This window comes from Gastrolobium bilobum, unplaced genomic scaffold (assembly GCF_033153095.1).
Source record: "Gastrolobium bilobum isolate Gb01-03AN ecotype WA unplaced genomic scaffold, APGP_CSIRO_Gbil_v1 utg31211, whole genome shotgun sequence".
Classification (NCBI taxonomy): domain Eukaryota; kingdom Viridiplantae; phylum Streptophyta; class Magnoliopsida; order Fabales; family Fabaceae; genus Gastrolobium; species Gastrolobium bilobum.
This window is the reverse complement of record NW_026897142.1, coordinates 124,194-140,861: the sequence shown is the minus strand read 5'-3', so window position 1 is coordinate 140,861 and position 16,668 is coordinate 124,194. Positions and strand designations below refer to the sequence as shown.

At 31.6% G+C, this 16,668-nt stretch overlaps 2 protein-coding genes across 2 annotated transcripts; one reads left to right on the top strand and one right to left on the bottom strand.

Moving 5' to 3' along the window:
- Window positions 1-3,272: 3,272 nt before the first annotated feature.
- Window positions 3,273-4,244, bottom strand: LOC133304496 (protein OXIDATIVE STRESS 3-like). Its single transcript, XM_061504541.1, has 2 exons — window positions 3,861-4,244; window positions 3,273-3,729 (listed from the first exon to the last, which is right to left on the bottom strand). Exons 1-2 carry the CDS (start codon window positions 4,115-4,117, stop codon window positions 3,402-3,404), a joined length of 585 nt encoding a protein of 194 aa, XP_061360525.1. The 5' UTR covers window positions 4,118-4,244; the 3' UTR covers window positions 3,273-3,401.
- A 9,419-nt stretch (window positions 4,245-13,663) lies between these two features.
- On the top strand, window positions 13,664-15,922 carry LOC133304494 (CASP-like protein 2A2). The gene is made up of 3 exons (XM_061504537.1): window positions 13,664-14,023; window positions 14,524-14,641; window positions 15,434-15,922. The coding sequence occupies exons 1-3, from the start codon at window positions 13,797-13,799 to the stop codon at window positions 15,704-15,706; spliced, it is 618 nt and encodes a 205-aa protein (XP_061360521.1). The 5' UTR covers window positions 13,664-13,796; the 3' UTR covers window positions 15,707-15,922.
- The last annotated feature ends 746 nt before the right edge of the window (window positions 15,923-16,668 follow it).

Here is a 16,668-nt window from a genome sequence, read left to right as displayed (position 1 = left end):
TGTGTCTTATAGGCGCTGTTATGCCTATAAATACCCCTCATTCTAATCATCACTCACTAACACCTCTTATTTCCCTCCTTCTCAAATCACTCATATCCATCATTTCCCCAATTCTCTTTAAAATCATTGAAACTCTTATGGATGTGAGCGATTTTGTATTGCATGTGAATGTGAAATGATTTTTTTATATTGATATTAGTTAAATCTTTTTTACTGTGTTACATATATACATATTGAAAATTAAATTAATTTTTTTAATCTTTTTAATAATGATATAATTTTTTATTTTGAAAAATTTTATAAGTAATTTACGAAATGTAATATATTTTTATGACTTTTAGATTCTTTTTATAATTTGAAATAAAAAATAATATATTAATATGTAAAAAAATTAATAATTGATTTTACAAAATCATATATAAGTATATTATATAAAAAAAATTGGTAAGAAAAATCATTTTTATTTATTAATATTTCGATCTTGTACTTTTATAAAAACTAGTGGAGTTCGAGGTCTGGATTGGATCGATTTTGAAAGTAAAAATCATCTGATTCAATCCCTTCGATTAGATCATGTAATTATCTTTCATTTGGTTTGGATTTTGTTTTTTCAAGATTGATCCGATTCAATCCAATTTTATTTGGTTTGAATTATATCGATTTTTGATTTTTCGAAAGGCTAAAATTTGTGTGACGATTATTGTGCAAATAACATATTTTTTGTATGTATTTATTTTGTAAAATTTGTATAATTAATTACTGTGCAATCTAGAAGTATCAGTAAAGGATAATCTAATTTTCAATATAGTACAACAAAAAGTTAAAACTGGGTAAACTCGATTTTAAGCATCTATCACCTCTTGAATAAGAAGGAAAATTAGATAATAACAAAGTAAGAAAAATTACTCCCTCAATTACTAATATAGAGAAATCTTAAAACAATTTTTTATTTCAGATTTTAACATGTAAGTTTTATAGTAGTAGCACATTAACGTGAAAATTATAAAACAAATAAAAATAAATCCTTATCTCAATTTAAATTCTATATTTATGTAGCAAAAATTTCATACTTTTGTGGTATCATATCCAAAGGTTGAAATCACAATGATAAATAGTAAAGAAAACTTACTAGAATGAACCAATAAATTTTTTTGGATTTAGCTAATGGATTAATGAGTCTTGGGTTTGAAATTTTTTAGACTACGGTTGAGGAATAAGTCAAGTAAATAGAAAAAATTAATATATTAGATCGATTTTGATCAAGCAAATAAAAAATTCATCTAATTCAATTAAAATTTGTGATTTTTTTCAATTTTTTATTTTTTAAATAATTCGATTATCAATTTTTTATTCTATCCTCACAGTTTGAAATGGTATGTATTAATCGATCAACACCAATCGATCAACACCAATAATAACAACCATCATTTATCTTATCAAAATCCGGACCAGTTGTGTCTCGGAAGTTTCGTGTAGTTTATTTATCCACTTCCTCCCTTATACAGTGCGTGGCCACCGCGGGGCTTGTGGTTGACATATACAGTTATATGGACATATGTTATTTCAATCACATATTAATAAGTAATTAGTATTTGGAAAAAATATTTCTGCCGAATTGTTTTTTTTTTCAACTAATATAAAAGTCATTGGTTCCCATTAATTTCTTTTTTTTTTTATAATAAAATTCATTAACTTTTATAAATATGATAAAAAAAAATTTCTGCAACAAAAATAAAAATATTAAACCTTTAATATTTCTTAAAAACTAATTTTATTTTCTAAACACGTATAAATCATATTTTTTCTCACGTAACCTTACATATTTTTATAGAAAATACTATTCTTCTTGCACAGAAAGAATGAATAGTAGAGGTGTTTGCGGTCTGGATTGGATCGATTTTGGGAGCAAAAATCATCCGATCCAATCCCTTCGGTTTGATCATGTAATCATCCATTCGGTTTGGATTTTTTTTCAAATCAAATCCGATCCAATCCAATTTTTTTCGGTTTGGATTGGATCGGTTTTCGGTTTTTTGAAATTCCTAAATTTGTTTCATAATTATTGTGCAAATAACATCTTTTGTATATATTGACTTTGTAAATTTTTTTCTTTTGAAATACAAAAACATTAGTAAACAATAATATATATATAATTTTTTCGGCAATGAGATATGAAGCTCTACACAGATAAAACTTTGTTGATAAGATGTGACTAGATTTTTTCTTAGATTTAGTTGATGGGTTAATGGGTCTTAAGTTTAAAAATTTGTGGGATATGATTGGGGAAAGACCCAAGTAGGTAGAGAAGAATTAATATATTGGATCGGTTTGGATTGGATCGGTTTTCATCACTCAATCCGAAAACCGATCTAATTCAATTAAAATTTGCGGTTTTTTTTCAGTTTTCGATTTTTCGGTTTTCGATTTTTCGGTTTTCGAGTTATTCGGTTATCGGTTTTTGGGTTCGGTTATTGCGGTTTGAATCGGTTTGGTTCGGTTGATGAACATTCCTAATGAATAGTATTTCCTGCTAAAACATTAAAAATTGAGTTTTTTTTCCTTTTTTTTACTATTTTATAAAGTAATGGGGTTCACTAATATTTAGGTATGTAGGAAAATTCACTTACCAATTTTCACACAAAAAAACTAAATCCCTACTTTTATATGGGGATTATTTCTCTAATGTAATATGAGAGAAGTTGTCTCATGTTAAGAGATAAATAAAATGAATTCTATTAACTTTTTTTTTTAAAAAAAAAAGCACATTTTTCAAAGAAAAAGTGAGATGAGAGATCTATCTTAAGCAACATAAGCGTATGATTTGATTTTCCTTTTTATATATAAGAAGTAAAATTATCACCAACAAAAAAATGACATTGGAAGCGAGGAAAAAGAAAAGTAGATCCGGGATATATAATCGGGCCTGTGAACTTGGGCCCGAATTGATTTCATATTTAAGTAGGAAGACAAATATGGGACAATGACCGTATTGTTACTTTTTGAAAGTTAAAAAGGTGACACTGGTCAATGTCCCGACAAAAATTCGGTTTAGCCCGACCCGACTCTTCCGGTCATACATTAGTTCATTTTTCCCTTTTGGTTTATGAGGCCGAGTTCATTTTGACATGTGTTCAACCTCTAAATAACATTTTTGGTGGAACTCTGATAAAAGGGGAAAAAAAAGAAACCAATTGCGTTGAAATTGCACATGTGAATAACAATTGCAAATTTTCTTAAAAAAATAATCAATATTAGGTGTATGGATGGTACTCTTTTCTTTCTTTTTTCTCTCAAAAAGTTTTCATTGAATGAAACTAATTCATATACATCAAATGATCCTCCGCAAATCACAACAAAAAAAGAAAAAACTCAATTCAACAAAAACATCACATAATCCCCTTTCAAGCAAACAAGGCTGTTTGATTAGTGATGTTGGTGGTACTTGTAGATCTATGAGTGGGTATTGGTGGCCTCATGAAGTTAGCACTACCCCTTGAACCCCTTGAACATGCTGAATGCAATCCTCTCTTAGAACCATGTCTTGACATAGTATTACTATGAGTGCACTTTGTTTTGTGGCTCTCAGCCAACCTTCCTCCATAACTTTTACAAGATTTCAACCTCTTATTGTAAGGGTTCTCTGCCTTTGCAAGATCCTCCAAGCTCTTCACATTTGCTAATGAAGTGAAAGATTGTGACTTTCCCTGGTAGTGCTTCGAAAGCCCCCTCCTTTATCATTATCAAAAGAAACAAACTTTAGCAAATTCAGAAAGGAAAAACAAACACCCCAGAAACACAAATCTCACAAAAAAAGAAGAGAAAATCAAAACACATAAAGAGAGATAAATAAAGATGCTTACTTTATGGGAAGTTGTTCAAAGAGAGAAGACATGTCACTCAATGGATCAGCTGAAAGCTGATGATCTGATGAGGAAGAAGAAGAAGAAGAAGCTGGGGATGTTACTTCTTCAAAAGAATCAGATTCCAATGATGACCCACTTGAAATTCCAGAAACAGAAGAAGATGAAGAAGAAGAAAAAGAACCAACAATATCAAACTCATGAACTGTTCCTATCTTATGAGCATCAATCATGGCTTTGTTCATAAGCTGCTCCATTTCTAATTTGTTTTTCAGATACCCTTTTACGTGTTTTATTTCCTCAACCCTTTACCCTTCTCAATGGAGCAACCACCATACAACAATTTATACCTGGCTAGCACTTTGACAACTATGAGCAATAACCTTTTTCTAAGAACCACAAATGGAATGGAAGATATGGAAGATATTAGATTATTTATAAGAAAATGTATAGGATGGTGGATAAGATTAATGTTTTTTTATTTTTTTTATTTTTTTGCATTCACTTTTATCCTATAGTTTATTGTTAATATTCTTCTTTGGAAAGAAATAGTAAGATTCGGCTTTATCCGAATACGATCTCGCGTGTCCCCCTCGACACCCACCCTATCATCCTTCTACCTAGCTAAATATGGCACTCCCTTTATGCCTTATATTATGTATGCAAAACTCAACGCGTCTCTTTAACGCGTGACTTATCAGCATTCATATCAAAATCATAAATTTAATTTGAAAATTCTTCACTATAGAATATTTTTTAGTTTTGGAAAATTTACCTTTTCTCTAATAGTTTGTACAAATCCATTGAAATAAAATGATTTAATAAAGTTCTTGTAGAAAACTAAAAGCAGCAAAATTATGGGAAAATAATTATTAACATGTTTGGTATAGATATCCAATAATCTGTTATGTTGACGATTTACTTATTTGATGATTAATGACGATATTAAGTGTGTGTATATATAAATGTTCTCATACCTAAAACAACATAATTGAAATTTGATTATATTTAATTAGATTCGAATCTGAGAGTGAATATCGTATAATTATAACAAATTAAGGAAAATTATCGTTGTTATAATCCGAAAGTAATGGACATCTTCTAGAAAATTTAATTTAATGCATAATAATCTTAAGATGATACCTAAAAATTTGGGTAATGTATGAGGCCTAATATCTCAGTCAAGAACAAGACAGAAAAGGATTAAAATGTTAGAATTAGTTTTAACATTCTTATCTTATCAAATTATATAATTTGATAAGTTTGAACAAGTAAAATAGCAAATTGGATAATTTATATTAAATAAAAGAACAATTGTGGGAGGGAAGGGGACATAACTCATAAGAAGAGCGCGTGGAGAGTGAAGTTCCCAAGGACTTTGGATAAGGTCGAAGGTGTTGACATGGATTTGTAACAGTTGTTATGAGTTGAATTGTAACTCAATGTAACGGAGATAGGGTTTGTGTTTGTGGGGAATGAATGAATGAGCATGCGCGGCGCCCATTGTTTACGCAATTGGTATCTTCCTTTTGAGAGCAATATGGCCCCCACTTCAACCCCTTTTTGTTAATGTGTCTTCCCTTTTTTCTATTCTACCAGACACATATTTTGCTAATCAAACCTTCTTATTACCTGATTGATTGTTGGGTACTTATCAGCAAATATCTCCATTAAATTAATTAGTATGCCCACGCTAGTTGTTATTTAGGGGCGTTTGTTTGACGAAATTTTTTTGGAATAGTATGAAAATGTAATAAATAGAGAAATGATTGGAAAGATAGGTAAAAAAATATAAAAAAAAAGTTGTTTGGTGGGGAAAAATTTTACTGAGAAAATTAGGTAACTTTATGAAATCAACAGTGTATTAAAAGCCAGATAACCGATTTTCCGAAAAATCTCACCTTCAAATTGGGTTTCTAAACAGTGCGGATATCTATGTTTCTCATAAATCCATACAAATTGGATAGATGGGTTTTTGGTGAAAATACGTTGAAACAAACATGGTGTTTCTAAAAGACATACTTGAGAAATATAGATATCCGCTGAAAAGCTCCCAATCAAACACCACCTTGGTGTTTTACAATTCGACACTTGACTACTTATCAGCAAATATCTCCATTAAAATAATTAGTATGCCCACGCTAGTGGTTATTTAGTGTTTTACAATTCGACACTTGACTACCATGCTCGTGTTTTATGGCATGCTTCATGCCCTAATATTATGTCAGCGATACTTCTCTTATAAATATAATGTTTAAGTCAATATGTTTTTTTTTTTCAATTTACGTATTTTATCTCAACCTCTTAATAATTTTAGCTTGAGAGTCATTGTCTGTGTCCGTTATTTTTTACCGGAATAGGTATCTTCATGTGTGATTTCATAGGATGAGGTTTTATTAACTATTTTATTATAGAGTAAATATCATTTTTGGTCCTCAGCAAATTTTACGATGTCTGTTTTAGTCCCTAGCAAATAAAAAGGTCCATCGTGTCCCTAAAAAATTTAAAATGAATCTATTTAGTTGAAACCGTGGTCCCTCATAAATTCAAAAAGACCTATATTAGTCCCTAAAAGAACTAAAATGGGTCTATTTTGAATTTCTTAAAGACCACGATGAACCTTTTTATTTGCTAGGAACTAAAATGAGTATCATGAAATTTGCTGAGGACCAAAAAGAATATTTACTCTATATTATAAGTGTCCATTACTCGAGCAACAGATGTTCAATATGGTAAAATTTGAAAAGAGAGGCAAATTGGTAATTTCCTTTAAAAAATTTCCTCAATTGTTTTGAACCTACAAATATCCATCCCAAATCCATTTATATATGTACAAGATATTAAAACTTGATTTAAATCACAAATATTCATAAATCCAAATTTGAATTGTCCATTTGCGTTAATTACTCGAGTAATTGATAGTCAACGAATAATCTTCTATTATACTATTTTTTTAGGACGGCTATCTATTATTCTATTATATTTTGGATAGGCTTGAAGAATTTTATCCTGAGTGTCGCAGGTAAGCCTCAAGTTATGGTACATATCAACTTCTTATATAACTTTTGATTTGTCTGAAATTTTCATGTTTTGCCCTATATAGTAAAAATCTTTAGAGTCCGGTTGATGAATTAAGTAAAATAAGGTTGGATAGGATAAAATAACTGAATAAAAGTAAAAAATATATGAATTTCATAAGTTCATATTCTGTTTGATTTGTACTAAATAATTATTTCAATAAGATAATATTATCATATTCGATGTTTAAAGCGAACCATACGATATCATCTAGTTTCGTGGGAGCAAATATATATGCTCAAGAACTTGGGAGGTTTGGCGTTGAGCATGTTGAGATATATAGTCTCACATTGGTTGTATGTGCAATTAATGTGGAGTTTATAAGGCTTGGTACTCCTATCCTTTGAGCTAGCTTTTGAGGTGATGTATCTCAAGGTTCTTAACATTGTATCAGAGCCTCGCTGCCCCCCAACTTTCTCTTGTGACATTTCTTAGCACAAGTAGGCTGAGCCTGTTGTATTGTCCACTCTTCAAGTCCAATGGGCTCTTGTGTGAGGGGGCGTGTTGAGATATATAGTTCCACATTGGTTGTATGTGCAACTAATGTGAAGTTTATAAGGCCTTGGGCACTCCCACCCTTTGAGCTAGCTTTTAGGGTGGTATATCTCAAAGTTCTTAACAGAGCATAATCGACAAGCACAACCAAGCTTTCTTCTACAAGATCGCATGGAAAATTATGTCACAACCTGATAGCCTCTGGGTTCGGGTTCTTCTGGCTAAATATGGTAGGGGTATGGACCGTAAAAGAGGTATTCAAGCCAAAGCATACAATTTACAGTTCTGGAGAAGCCTCTACGGAATCTGGAAGGAGTTCTTGGATAATACGCTTTGCGATATTTGTTATGGTGAGACAACTAAGTTATGGATTGGCAATTGGGTAGCCTTTGATAGTCCCCTTCTTCAGGCTGCAAGGGCTACCCCTCATGTTGTTGAATTAGACATGACTGGGGCAGTGACTATTAACCGTGACACTGGTTATTGGAACATGGTGTACCTGTCAAAGTACCTCAACCAACATACATTATCCATCATCTAAGCCATTTTACCCCTCGACCCACTGGATGGCCTAGATGGACTCAAATGGCATAGGAATAACAATAGTGGCGCAGTAGTTCGAGCAGCTTATTATCAAATTATGGGTTCCAATGATGAGCCGACAGATGAAAAACAGAACATAATTTGGAGTTGGAAGGGGCCATACAGGATACACATTTTTATATGGTTATGTTTGCATGATTGTCTTCCAATTCGTAGGAGGAGGTCTTGTTAATTGTCATAGATGCTACTCTAATGTTGAATCATTGCTGAATGTTTGTCAAGATTGCTCCCAGGCTATTCCAATTTGGAAGGGATGGTTCAGGGAGTCTTTTCCTGTAGATTTCTTCTTGCCAATCCTGGCAATGACGCTTGAGACTCCCACTTGGTCAATCGCATTCGAGCATGGCTGGAAAAAACTATTAATTTCAGCTACATTCCCCGGTCCTCAAATATCTGCGCTTACTGTCTCACGAAGCAAGCTCTCTCTTAGGATAAGGGTTGCCTTGTTTATCAAGAGGTTCCCCAACAACTAGCTGCTCTTCTTCATACTCATTCTAGACAAGGCATTGCATAAGTAAAGGGTAAGCAAGTAGACTTTTAATGATTTCTAATTCAGATGTGTTTAGACTGTGTATGTTAGGATGCACTGTCAAAAATCACCTATGTGGGTGTGAAGTGAGAGCCACTTCTATAAGAATATTGCAAGGCTGTATTATCTAACACACTTGCAGAACTAGGAGGTGTCCAAGCCCAAAATGGACACAAGTAGAAAACCAACCACAAGCCCAAAATGGACACAAGTAGAAAACCAACCATGTCCGAGGAATAATTGTGTGTTTTCTATTGTCTTGGTTTACCCACAAGGTCGACAGTTACAAGACATCGCATCCATATATTGACCGAGATTCGATAGGCCTCTTTAGGGCCAGTTACAAGGCATCACGTCCACCGAACCAGATGCAGTTGTTCCTCAAGGATCAATCACACATTGCATTTGAGACTCATATGCATATGTTCCCGATTGTTGAACTTCTTATTCATATGGGGATTGTTGGAATTAATTTTGAATTAATTATGTTTATGAATAAGAAATTTGATATGGAAGAGATGTGTTTGTTCATCGTCAAACGGATGTGTCTTTTCGTGTTAAACGAATGTGTTATTTAATCGTCGAATAGGTGTCTTTTGAATCACGACCTTACGTTTTCTATAAATAAATAGATAATCAGAACTTTAAGAGAGTTTTTTCTTCATTGCATTTGCATTCCATTACTCTAGTGTGATGGTTAGACATAAGTTGAGTTCGATGGTGCTATTCAATGTGGAAGTGTCACCAAAAGAATAAAGTTGATTCATTATATTCTGTGAGACATTTGTTCACAAATTTTGGGCACCATAGAGAGAGCAAAATTATCTTAAGGACACAATGTCTAACACTAGACTTTGATTTTCCTTTGTTGCATTCATATATTTTCGTATGACATGCTTTAACTATGTATTATTGCATGTTTCAATTTCTTGTATGCATTTCATGAAATTGTGAATATTGTCAAAATAATTTTTTTAACACAGATTATTCCCTCTCAATGATTTTAACATTATTTTTTATAACAATAAGTTTATTTTTATTAATTAGATGTTTTAATCAAAAGATAATGTACATTTTCAACAATTTAAATATCTTGTTGAAATGCTATGCGATATCTAGCAAGACTTGGTTCACATTTTTCAATCAATGCTATCACATATGAGTGGGTAAGGTTGTGCACGGTCCAATTCGGTTTTCTATACAAATTAGAAAAGTGGTTCGGTTCGGACAAACTAAATTGATTTCAAAAATTGATTCAATTCTTGAACCAATTCGAAGAAAATAGTTTGGTTATAAAACTAGTTTAGAAAAATGTGGCACAACTCGATTAGGTTCGTTTGATTTTTTTGTACTCCCAATAATGAGTATGGTTTGATTTGGTATGGTTTTTAGCTCAAAACGAATTGAATGGGAAAAAAAGTTGGGCTTAAAAACCAAAATGATTTCAAAAAAAATGATTTATTCTTGAACCGGTTTAAAAATATATATAATTTTTAAATTGATTCGAAAAAATATAATTCTTTTGATTCATTTAAAAAAATGGAGAAATCTTTTCTTATGTTGCTGGAAATTTTTTCTCTTATGTCCTATGTAGCACCGATACGACACGTGACACGACACGACACGACACTTCGACACGTCAATCCTAAAAAATTATGGATTTTGACACGTTGGGACACGTTTTAATATTAAATAATATTTTTAATTTATATAGTGTATATTTCATTTAATATTTAATAATTTAACAAAAAAAGAAACTAAATTAATAATACTCATCAACACGTTATAAAGATGGAAGCTTTAATAAAAAAAATAAAAACTGGGATGAGAGAGAGATATAATATTAGATAGAGAGATCAAATCATATTAGAGAGAGATCAGAGAGAAGAAGATACAACAAGAGCGTGATAGGAATCGACAACAATAATGCTGAGATGATCTCTTATCTACTTAAGGGGAAAAAAGACAAAAAGATAAAATTGATATGATCAGGTGGAAGCTTTATTAATATATTTTCTTTTAAAAAAAATTTAAAAAAATTACGAAAATGTCATTTGACCGTGTCCGACACGGTCAAATTCGCGTATCGGAATGGTCAACGTGTCGGAAAAAGTCAACCGCGTGTCCGACACCGTGTCGGAGCGTGTCGGAACGTGTCAGAACGTGTCGCCGTGTCGGACTCGACTCTTCCTGTTTTTACAAGTGTCTGTGCTTCCTTGCTTATGTCACACACCCAATCCTATATTGAGTCCTACCATTTTTTTAAAAAAAAAAATTAAAAAAAATAATGTGAGACAACATAAGATGATTTTTCTCCAACAATAGCAGAAAATCATCTCCCTAAAAATATATATAATTTTCAATTATTACCTGCTTGATTTAGTTAACCCCGACATTAGTGCTCGTTAGATTAAATATTAAGCTTGTCGAAAGCCTCGAGCTTATTGAACATTATCCTTATATTTAGTGCACATTAATTGCATTTATAAATTCTATACTTATTACTATTATAAAGGAAAATTTCCATTTTATTATACTATTTTTGTTATGTAAAAAAAAATACCTCTACTAAATATTTTTATTAAGAATTAAACTATATATCACTATTAATTAATCTTTTACATTATTAAAGATAAATAAATAAAATATAAATACATGTGTTCGAAATTATTAAAAATTGGAAATAAATTAATTAGATTCTAATGTTGGGAACCTATTAAAAACGAAATTGATTTTATTTTTTTATTTTTTTAAATTTTTACTCTGTACAATAATATGACCTTTCATATATTTTGAAGGTTACGTAGGATAGGTAAAATTAAAAGTGACTAAAATAGTTTACAAGAAAAAACAAAGGTCACTAAAATATAAGATATAGTATTTATATTCAATGTCAAATCAAATCATGAAAGAAACTCTCAGAACTAATGTTGTTGAACATCTTACTATGATCTCAAGTGCATTATATATGCATCGTGGAACAAATCAGCAGCATTGAGCATCCATTTGGTTTAGGTAATGATTCTCGTCCACACACGTTAGCAAACAAATATCACTCATCCACACAAATAACTATCAAGGACATTAATGTCTATAGGTTGAGGTAAGGTGGGAGCAAAGTGTGGACCAACATGGATATATAATGAATGTATGGTTTTTTTTTTAGCATATTGTTCACATATACTACGTAGGATAATTAATCAAGATTCGTCACTTTCATGGAAATATGACGTGACCTGAAACCAATTTTCATGGTTAAAATTTAAGGATTCAAGGAATATCTTGAATTTTTTTTTAAATTATCAGCCCTGTTTAATTTGAATTTCTTCCATCGTAAACAAGCGTTGGAGATTGGGAGCAGAGAATTTTTAATTTTCTTTTGATAAATCTTTTGTAAATGTACGAGCATACTGCATACCTAATATGAAACATTATTATTTATGTACCCATGTTGAAAGTAAGGTCCTGTACGTGTAAATAATCAACCCCAAAAGATAACATATTTAGCTAGTTCATAACTCATCTAAAAAGATTAGTATTAGTGTATCCATCAGCTTAATGAGTTAACTATCATGTTAAACTTCTAATTATCCTCGTTGTGTAACACAAACAAGGGCTTTATTCTTTGATATGTTTATTCAAGAATCATGCATTTTTCTTTTGCTTTTATTTTATTTTTGTGATTGATTAATGAATTTTCTTCTCACCGGTTTAGCCATAGGTTTTGCGGTTGGGTTAACTGTGTATCAGTGTACTAAACATTGGAAAATAAGAAAACCACCTAGCTTTATCTTGATTAGTGAGCTAATTAGGATCTCAAACTATTTAGATTTTGGCTTTGTTTTTGCGCTTTTCTAGGTATAATTTTACACTTGTCTTTTACAATCCCAACCCAACTGCACGTGGTATTATATTGTCACCTGGAATGTTAGAAATTTGGATTTTAAAGATTATCATGTTAAAGTTTTACAAGAGAGGTTCATGTGAAATATTTGTGTCTATATTTTTTTTTTATGAATGTTGATAAATTATACTTGGACCTCATTTAACGTATATGGAGAGAAATGAATTTGGATCCTCTCATGTGAAAAAAATATATGATATGGTCATGTGAGAAGATCACAATCATACAAAAGTGAATCAACAATTATGATTTTGTAACTACATATTTAAATATATTTTTTGTCTCTTCTTTTATTATCATTGATTCATCTTTGTATGATTATGATTTCCAACATAACCATGCCATGTTTCTTTTACATGAGAAGATCGAGATCCAGAGAGAAATATACATAAAAATTACACATGATCAATTCATTAATTTTTAACATGAAAGTATTCACTCCCTTTTGAGGAGAACTTTTTTTAGATACTAACAGATATTCGAAATTCTAATGGATTCAACTAATGTGCTTTTGGGTTTAAGTCTCTTCGTCATTTCCAAGATTGTGACTCCCAAAAATCAACTCCATTACTTTTTGGCAGTTTGAATCTTGGGGTCTAAGGAAGAATTTACTATTACTAATATTCAAAATTGTTCTACAAAGCATGTAGTAATTGGAATTGGAACTTAGATCATAATTGTAAGATATTGATAATGTTCAAAATGACTTGAATACTAACACCAACCATTTGATTTAATCATTGTATTTTGTTAGTAAATCTTCATTAATGATTTTTTTTTAAGATATTTCAATAGGTTGATCAATTCACGACTAGTCTGATTCAGAGCAAGTCCCGAAATTAAGATTTTGAGCCTTTCCAAAAAATAATAATGGGAAGGATCGAACATATGCTTTCACCTCCACCTGTTCAATTCTCTAACGCCAATTGAGCTAGTATCATTTAATAATTCACTCTCGTGGCACCAACTAACTGAGCTACATCATTTTATGATATATTTTATAACATCATCCGTAACACATATATTTACTTCAACTTGTGACTTTAAGTGGTGTCATGTGAAAGAGTAAAAGCACTGCTAAATGCTCCATAAATTTCCTTGGGAACATATGTGGCCTGCCATAATCACATTGAATGCTAGTTGAATCCCCATACCTACCTCTCCCACTCTCTTCTTTCACCCCATTAAATTCCCACATGCCTAACCCAAAGCTCCAGCATTAGTAGTAGTAGTAGTTGGTATAGTATATGGATCTCTTGCATTGTTAAAACTCAAAAAAGAAAAAGAAAAAGGTAACAGTTTATATATACAGACCATACAAGTGATTATGGATAAAGGAACTACAGTTGCAGCTGCAAGATCTCCCATGCAGTTGATGATGGGAACTGAATCTGTTGTGGAATCAGAAGAGAACACAAGCACCCTTCGTGCAGCTGAAACCTTTTTGCGTCTTGTTTCCATTGGTCTTTGTGTTTCAGCACTTACCCTCATGCTTAAGAACTCTCAAGACAACGAATATGGCTCTGTTTCCTACACCGACTTTGGAGCTTTCAGGTATATATATATATATATATATATATATATATATCTCAAGTACACACACTGATACATTCTTTGTACAAATAGATGTTAGAGCTTTTGGAATTGTGAAAGGCTGAAAGCTGAATCTTTGTTTGGTTGAACTTTTGGGCTTAGAACCATTATAATTATGCATTGATTAATATTGGCTGTGGCAAATTGAAACATAATTTTGGGCATTTTGTTAATGATTAATTCTTGAGATCTGAATTATCCAAATATATATATTATAAGGGGCAGGTTCTTTCTAGTTAGTCTTACAGTGCATCTCAACCGTCGATAGACGAAAATCATCTGGTGGTATTTGTAGTGTAATTAATGATTAATTAATTCATATGACTTCTTAATTATAATCGTTGGATGCACGGAAATCAACGGTTGAGATATGATCTTACACTGCTGTAAAATGATTATCATCCATATTATAAATGACAAAGTAAAATTTTGTTTTAGTTTATTGGTTTTGGATCTTGCAGGTATTTGGTGCATGCAAATGGTATTTGTGCAGGTTACTCACTACTTTCAGCTGTCATTGTTGCTTTGCCACGTCCTTCCACTATGCCTCGTGCTTGGACTTTCTTTTTGCTTGACCAGGTCCATTATCTCCACTATTTTTTTTATCTTGCTATATTTAATTCATATCTAAATTTGGACTTTTATAAAAGTGTTAAATAAACACTAATGTGATGTATCATCTAAATATATTTAGTATTTACTTATGAATTTTCATTTTACCCAATGTTTCCTTTTTTGCAAGAGCCCTGCTAATTGTTTTGTTGGTTTAATTTTGCTATATTTGTAGTGTAGTTTTTGCTATAATGATTGAAAATAGTGTAAAACTTTTACATTGTATTACTTAAACTCTTGTTTTCCAGTTTCAATTCTTTCCTTTTTGGATGGCTAGTTGTTTTTTGTAATTTGGACCTCTTACTTGTAGCTCCAGTTAATTGTTAAATGTGTTTGGTCCATTGGTAAGTAAGTGATTAACAATGCTAGCTTGTTATACATATAAAAAATATCTTACTTATCTAAATCTTTTAGATTCCCTTACATTATTATGAAATGACAGAATCGGAAAATAAATGTATAGGAAACCAGATAAGAACAATTATAATCAGATAGTTAAAAATGCATATATGAAAAGTGAAAATAAAAACCAGATAAGAACACTCTTTTCATGGCTCATATTAGGATGCTTATACCTAAGATTTATCTGAACTTGAACAGCTAAGACTAAATGGCAAACTCTTTAACATCAAAATATAACTAAGTCTTCTATAGTCATATGCCTGAAATCTTCTATAGATACCAATAGTATGATATTATATGACATTTTTTTCAAAAAATAAAAATAAAAATGAAACATTGTTCTATTTGCATTCCTAGGTGCTAACCTACATAGTTCTAGCCGCTGGAGCTGTGTCAACAGAGGTGCTGTACCTGGCTGAGAATGGAGACACTGCAACAACATGGAGCTCAGCTTGTGGTTCTTTTGGTAGATTTTGTCATAAGGTCACAACATCAATAGCTATTACATTTGTAGCAGTTGTTTGCTATGTGGTGCTTTCCCTCATTTCCTCTTACAAGCTATTCAGCAAATATGATGCACCAGCAAGCACCCCCACTACTACCATTGATGTTGCTGCTTTCCATGGCTGACACAAAATACTCTATGCTTAATGTGTGTGCCTGATGTGCTACAATTTAATAACGTAATTCTATGTTTATATGAAGTCACTATGGTTAGTAGTTAGGACTCAGAACAGACATGCCCCATTAAGTATAAGTATGTGTAACTTGATCTCATGGCTTTAACTGCTTGTCCTACTGATTCTAAAAAAAACAATAGAAGACATTCACCCTTGTTTTCTGTGTGATGCCCAAACTTAAAATGTTTTTGAATCAAATCCAAACTTTGTCTCCCACTAGTACGTAGTATACATATAAATAACCTCTTTTTTTAATTGCATTGCATGAGAAGTGAATTGGTGACATTAATAGTCTCTTAATTAAATTGCTATAGGGATACACCTTGTGATTTTCTGAACTAGGCTCTTCTGATTGTTTATTTTCATTACTACGGTGACCCTTATATATGTTGCATGTTGCGTATAAAAAACTTTATCTAAGATGCACCACCGGCAATCATTTGTCGGCAACAAGAGCTTCAATTTTGTTTTCAAGGTGAGCTTCATAGTCTGATATAGTATTTCATGGTAACTTATATTCACCATTACAAAATGAAAGGTATAAAGGATCCAAAGATGTGTATAACAAAATAACCACAAACAGAGAACACCAAATCTCTGGGAAGCTCTTCGTTCCCACTCCTTTTACTGAATATACACTCTCAAAGTGTGGATATATAATATACTACAAGAAAATTCCTGCTTAGCTTACTAATGATCTGAAACACTAGCAACCAAGTTAAACTCACAAAAAACAATTCAGAAGAAGGTAGCAACTTCACGTAAGAATTTAAAAGGGGAAATACGTGGAGATAAGAGTGAATGCTGAAGAACTCTATCCAAAATTTGATGCTTATCAAGTATACAGATTTTTTATTGACTGAAAAACAGGTCGAATATTTCTTATTCCAAGATGTTAAAGGCTGAGTTCTG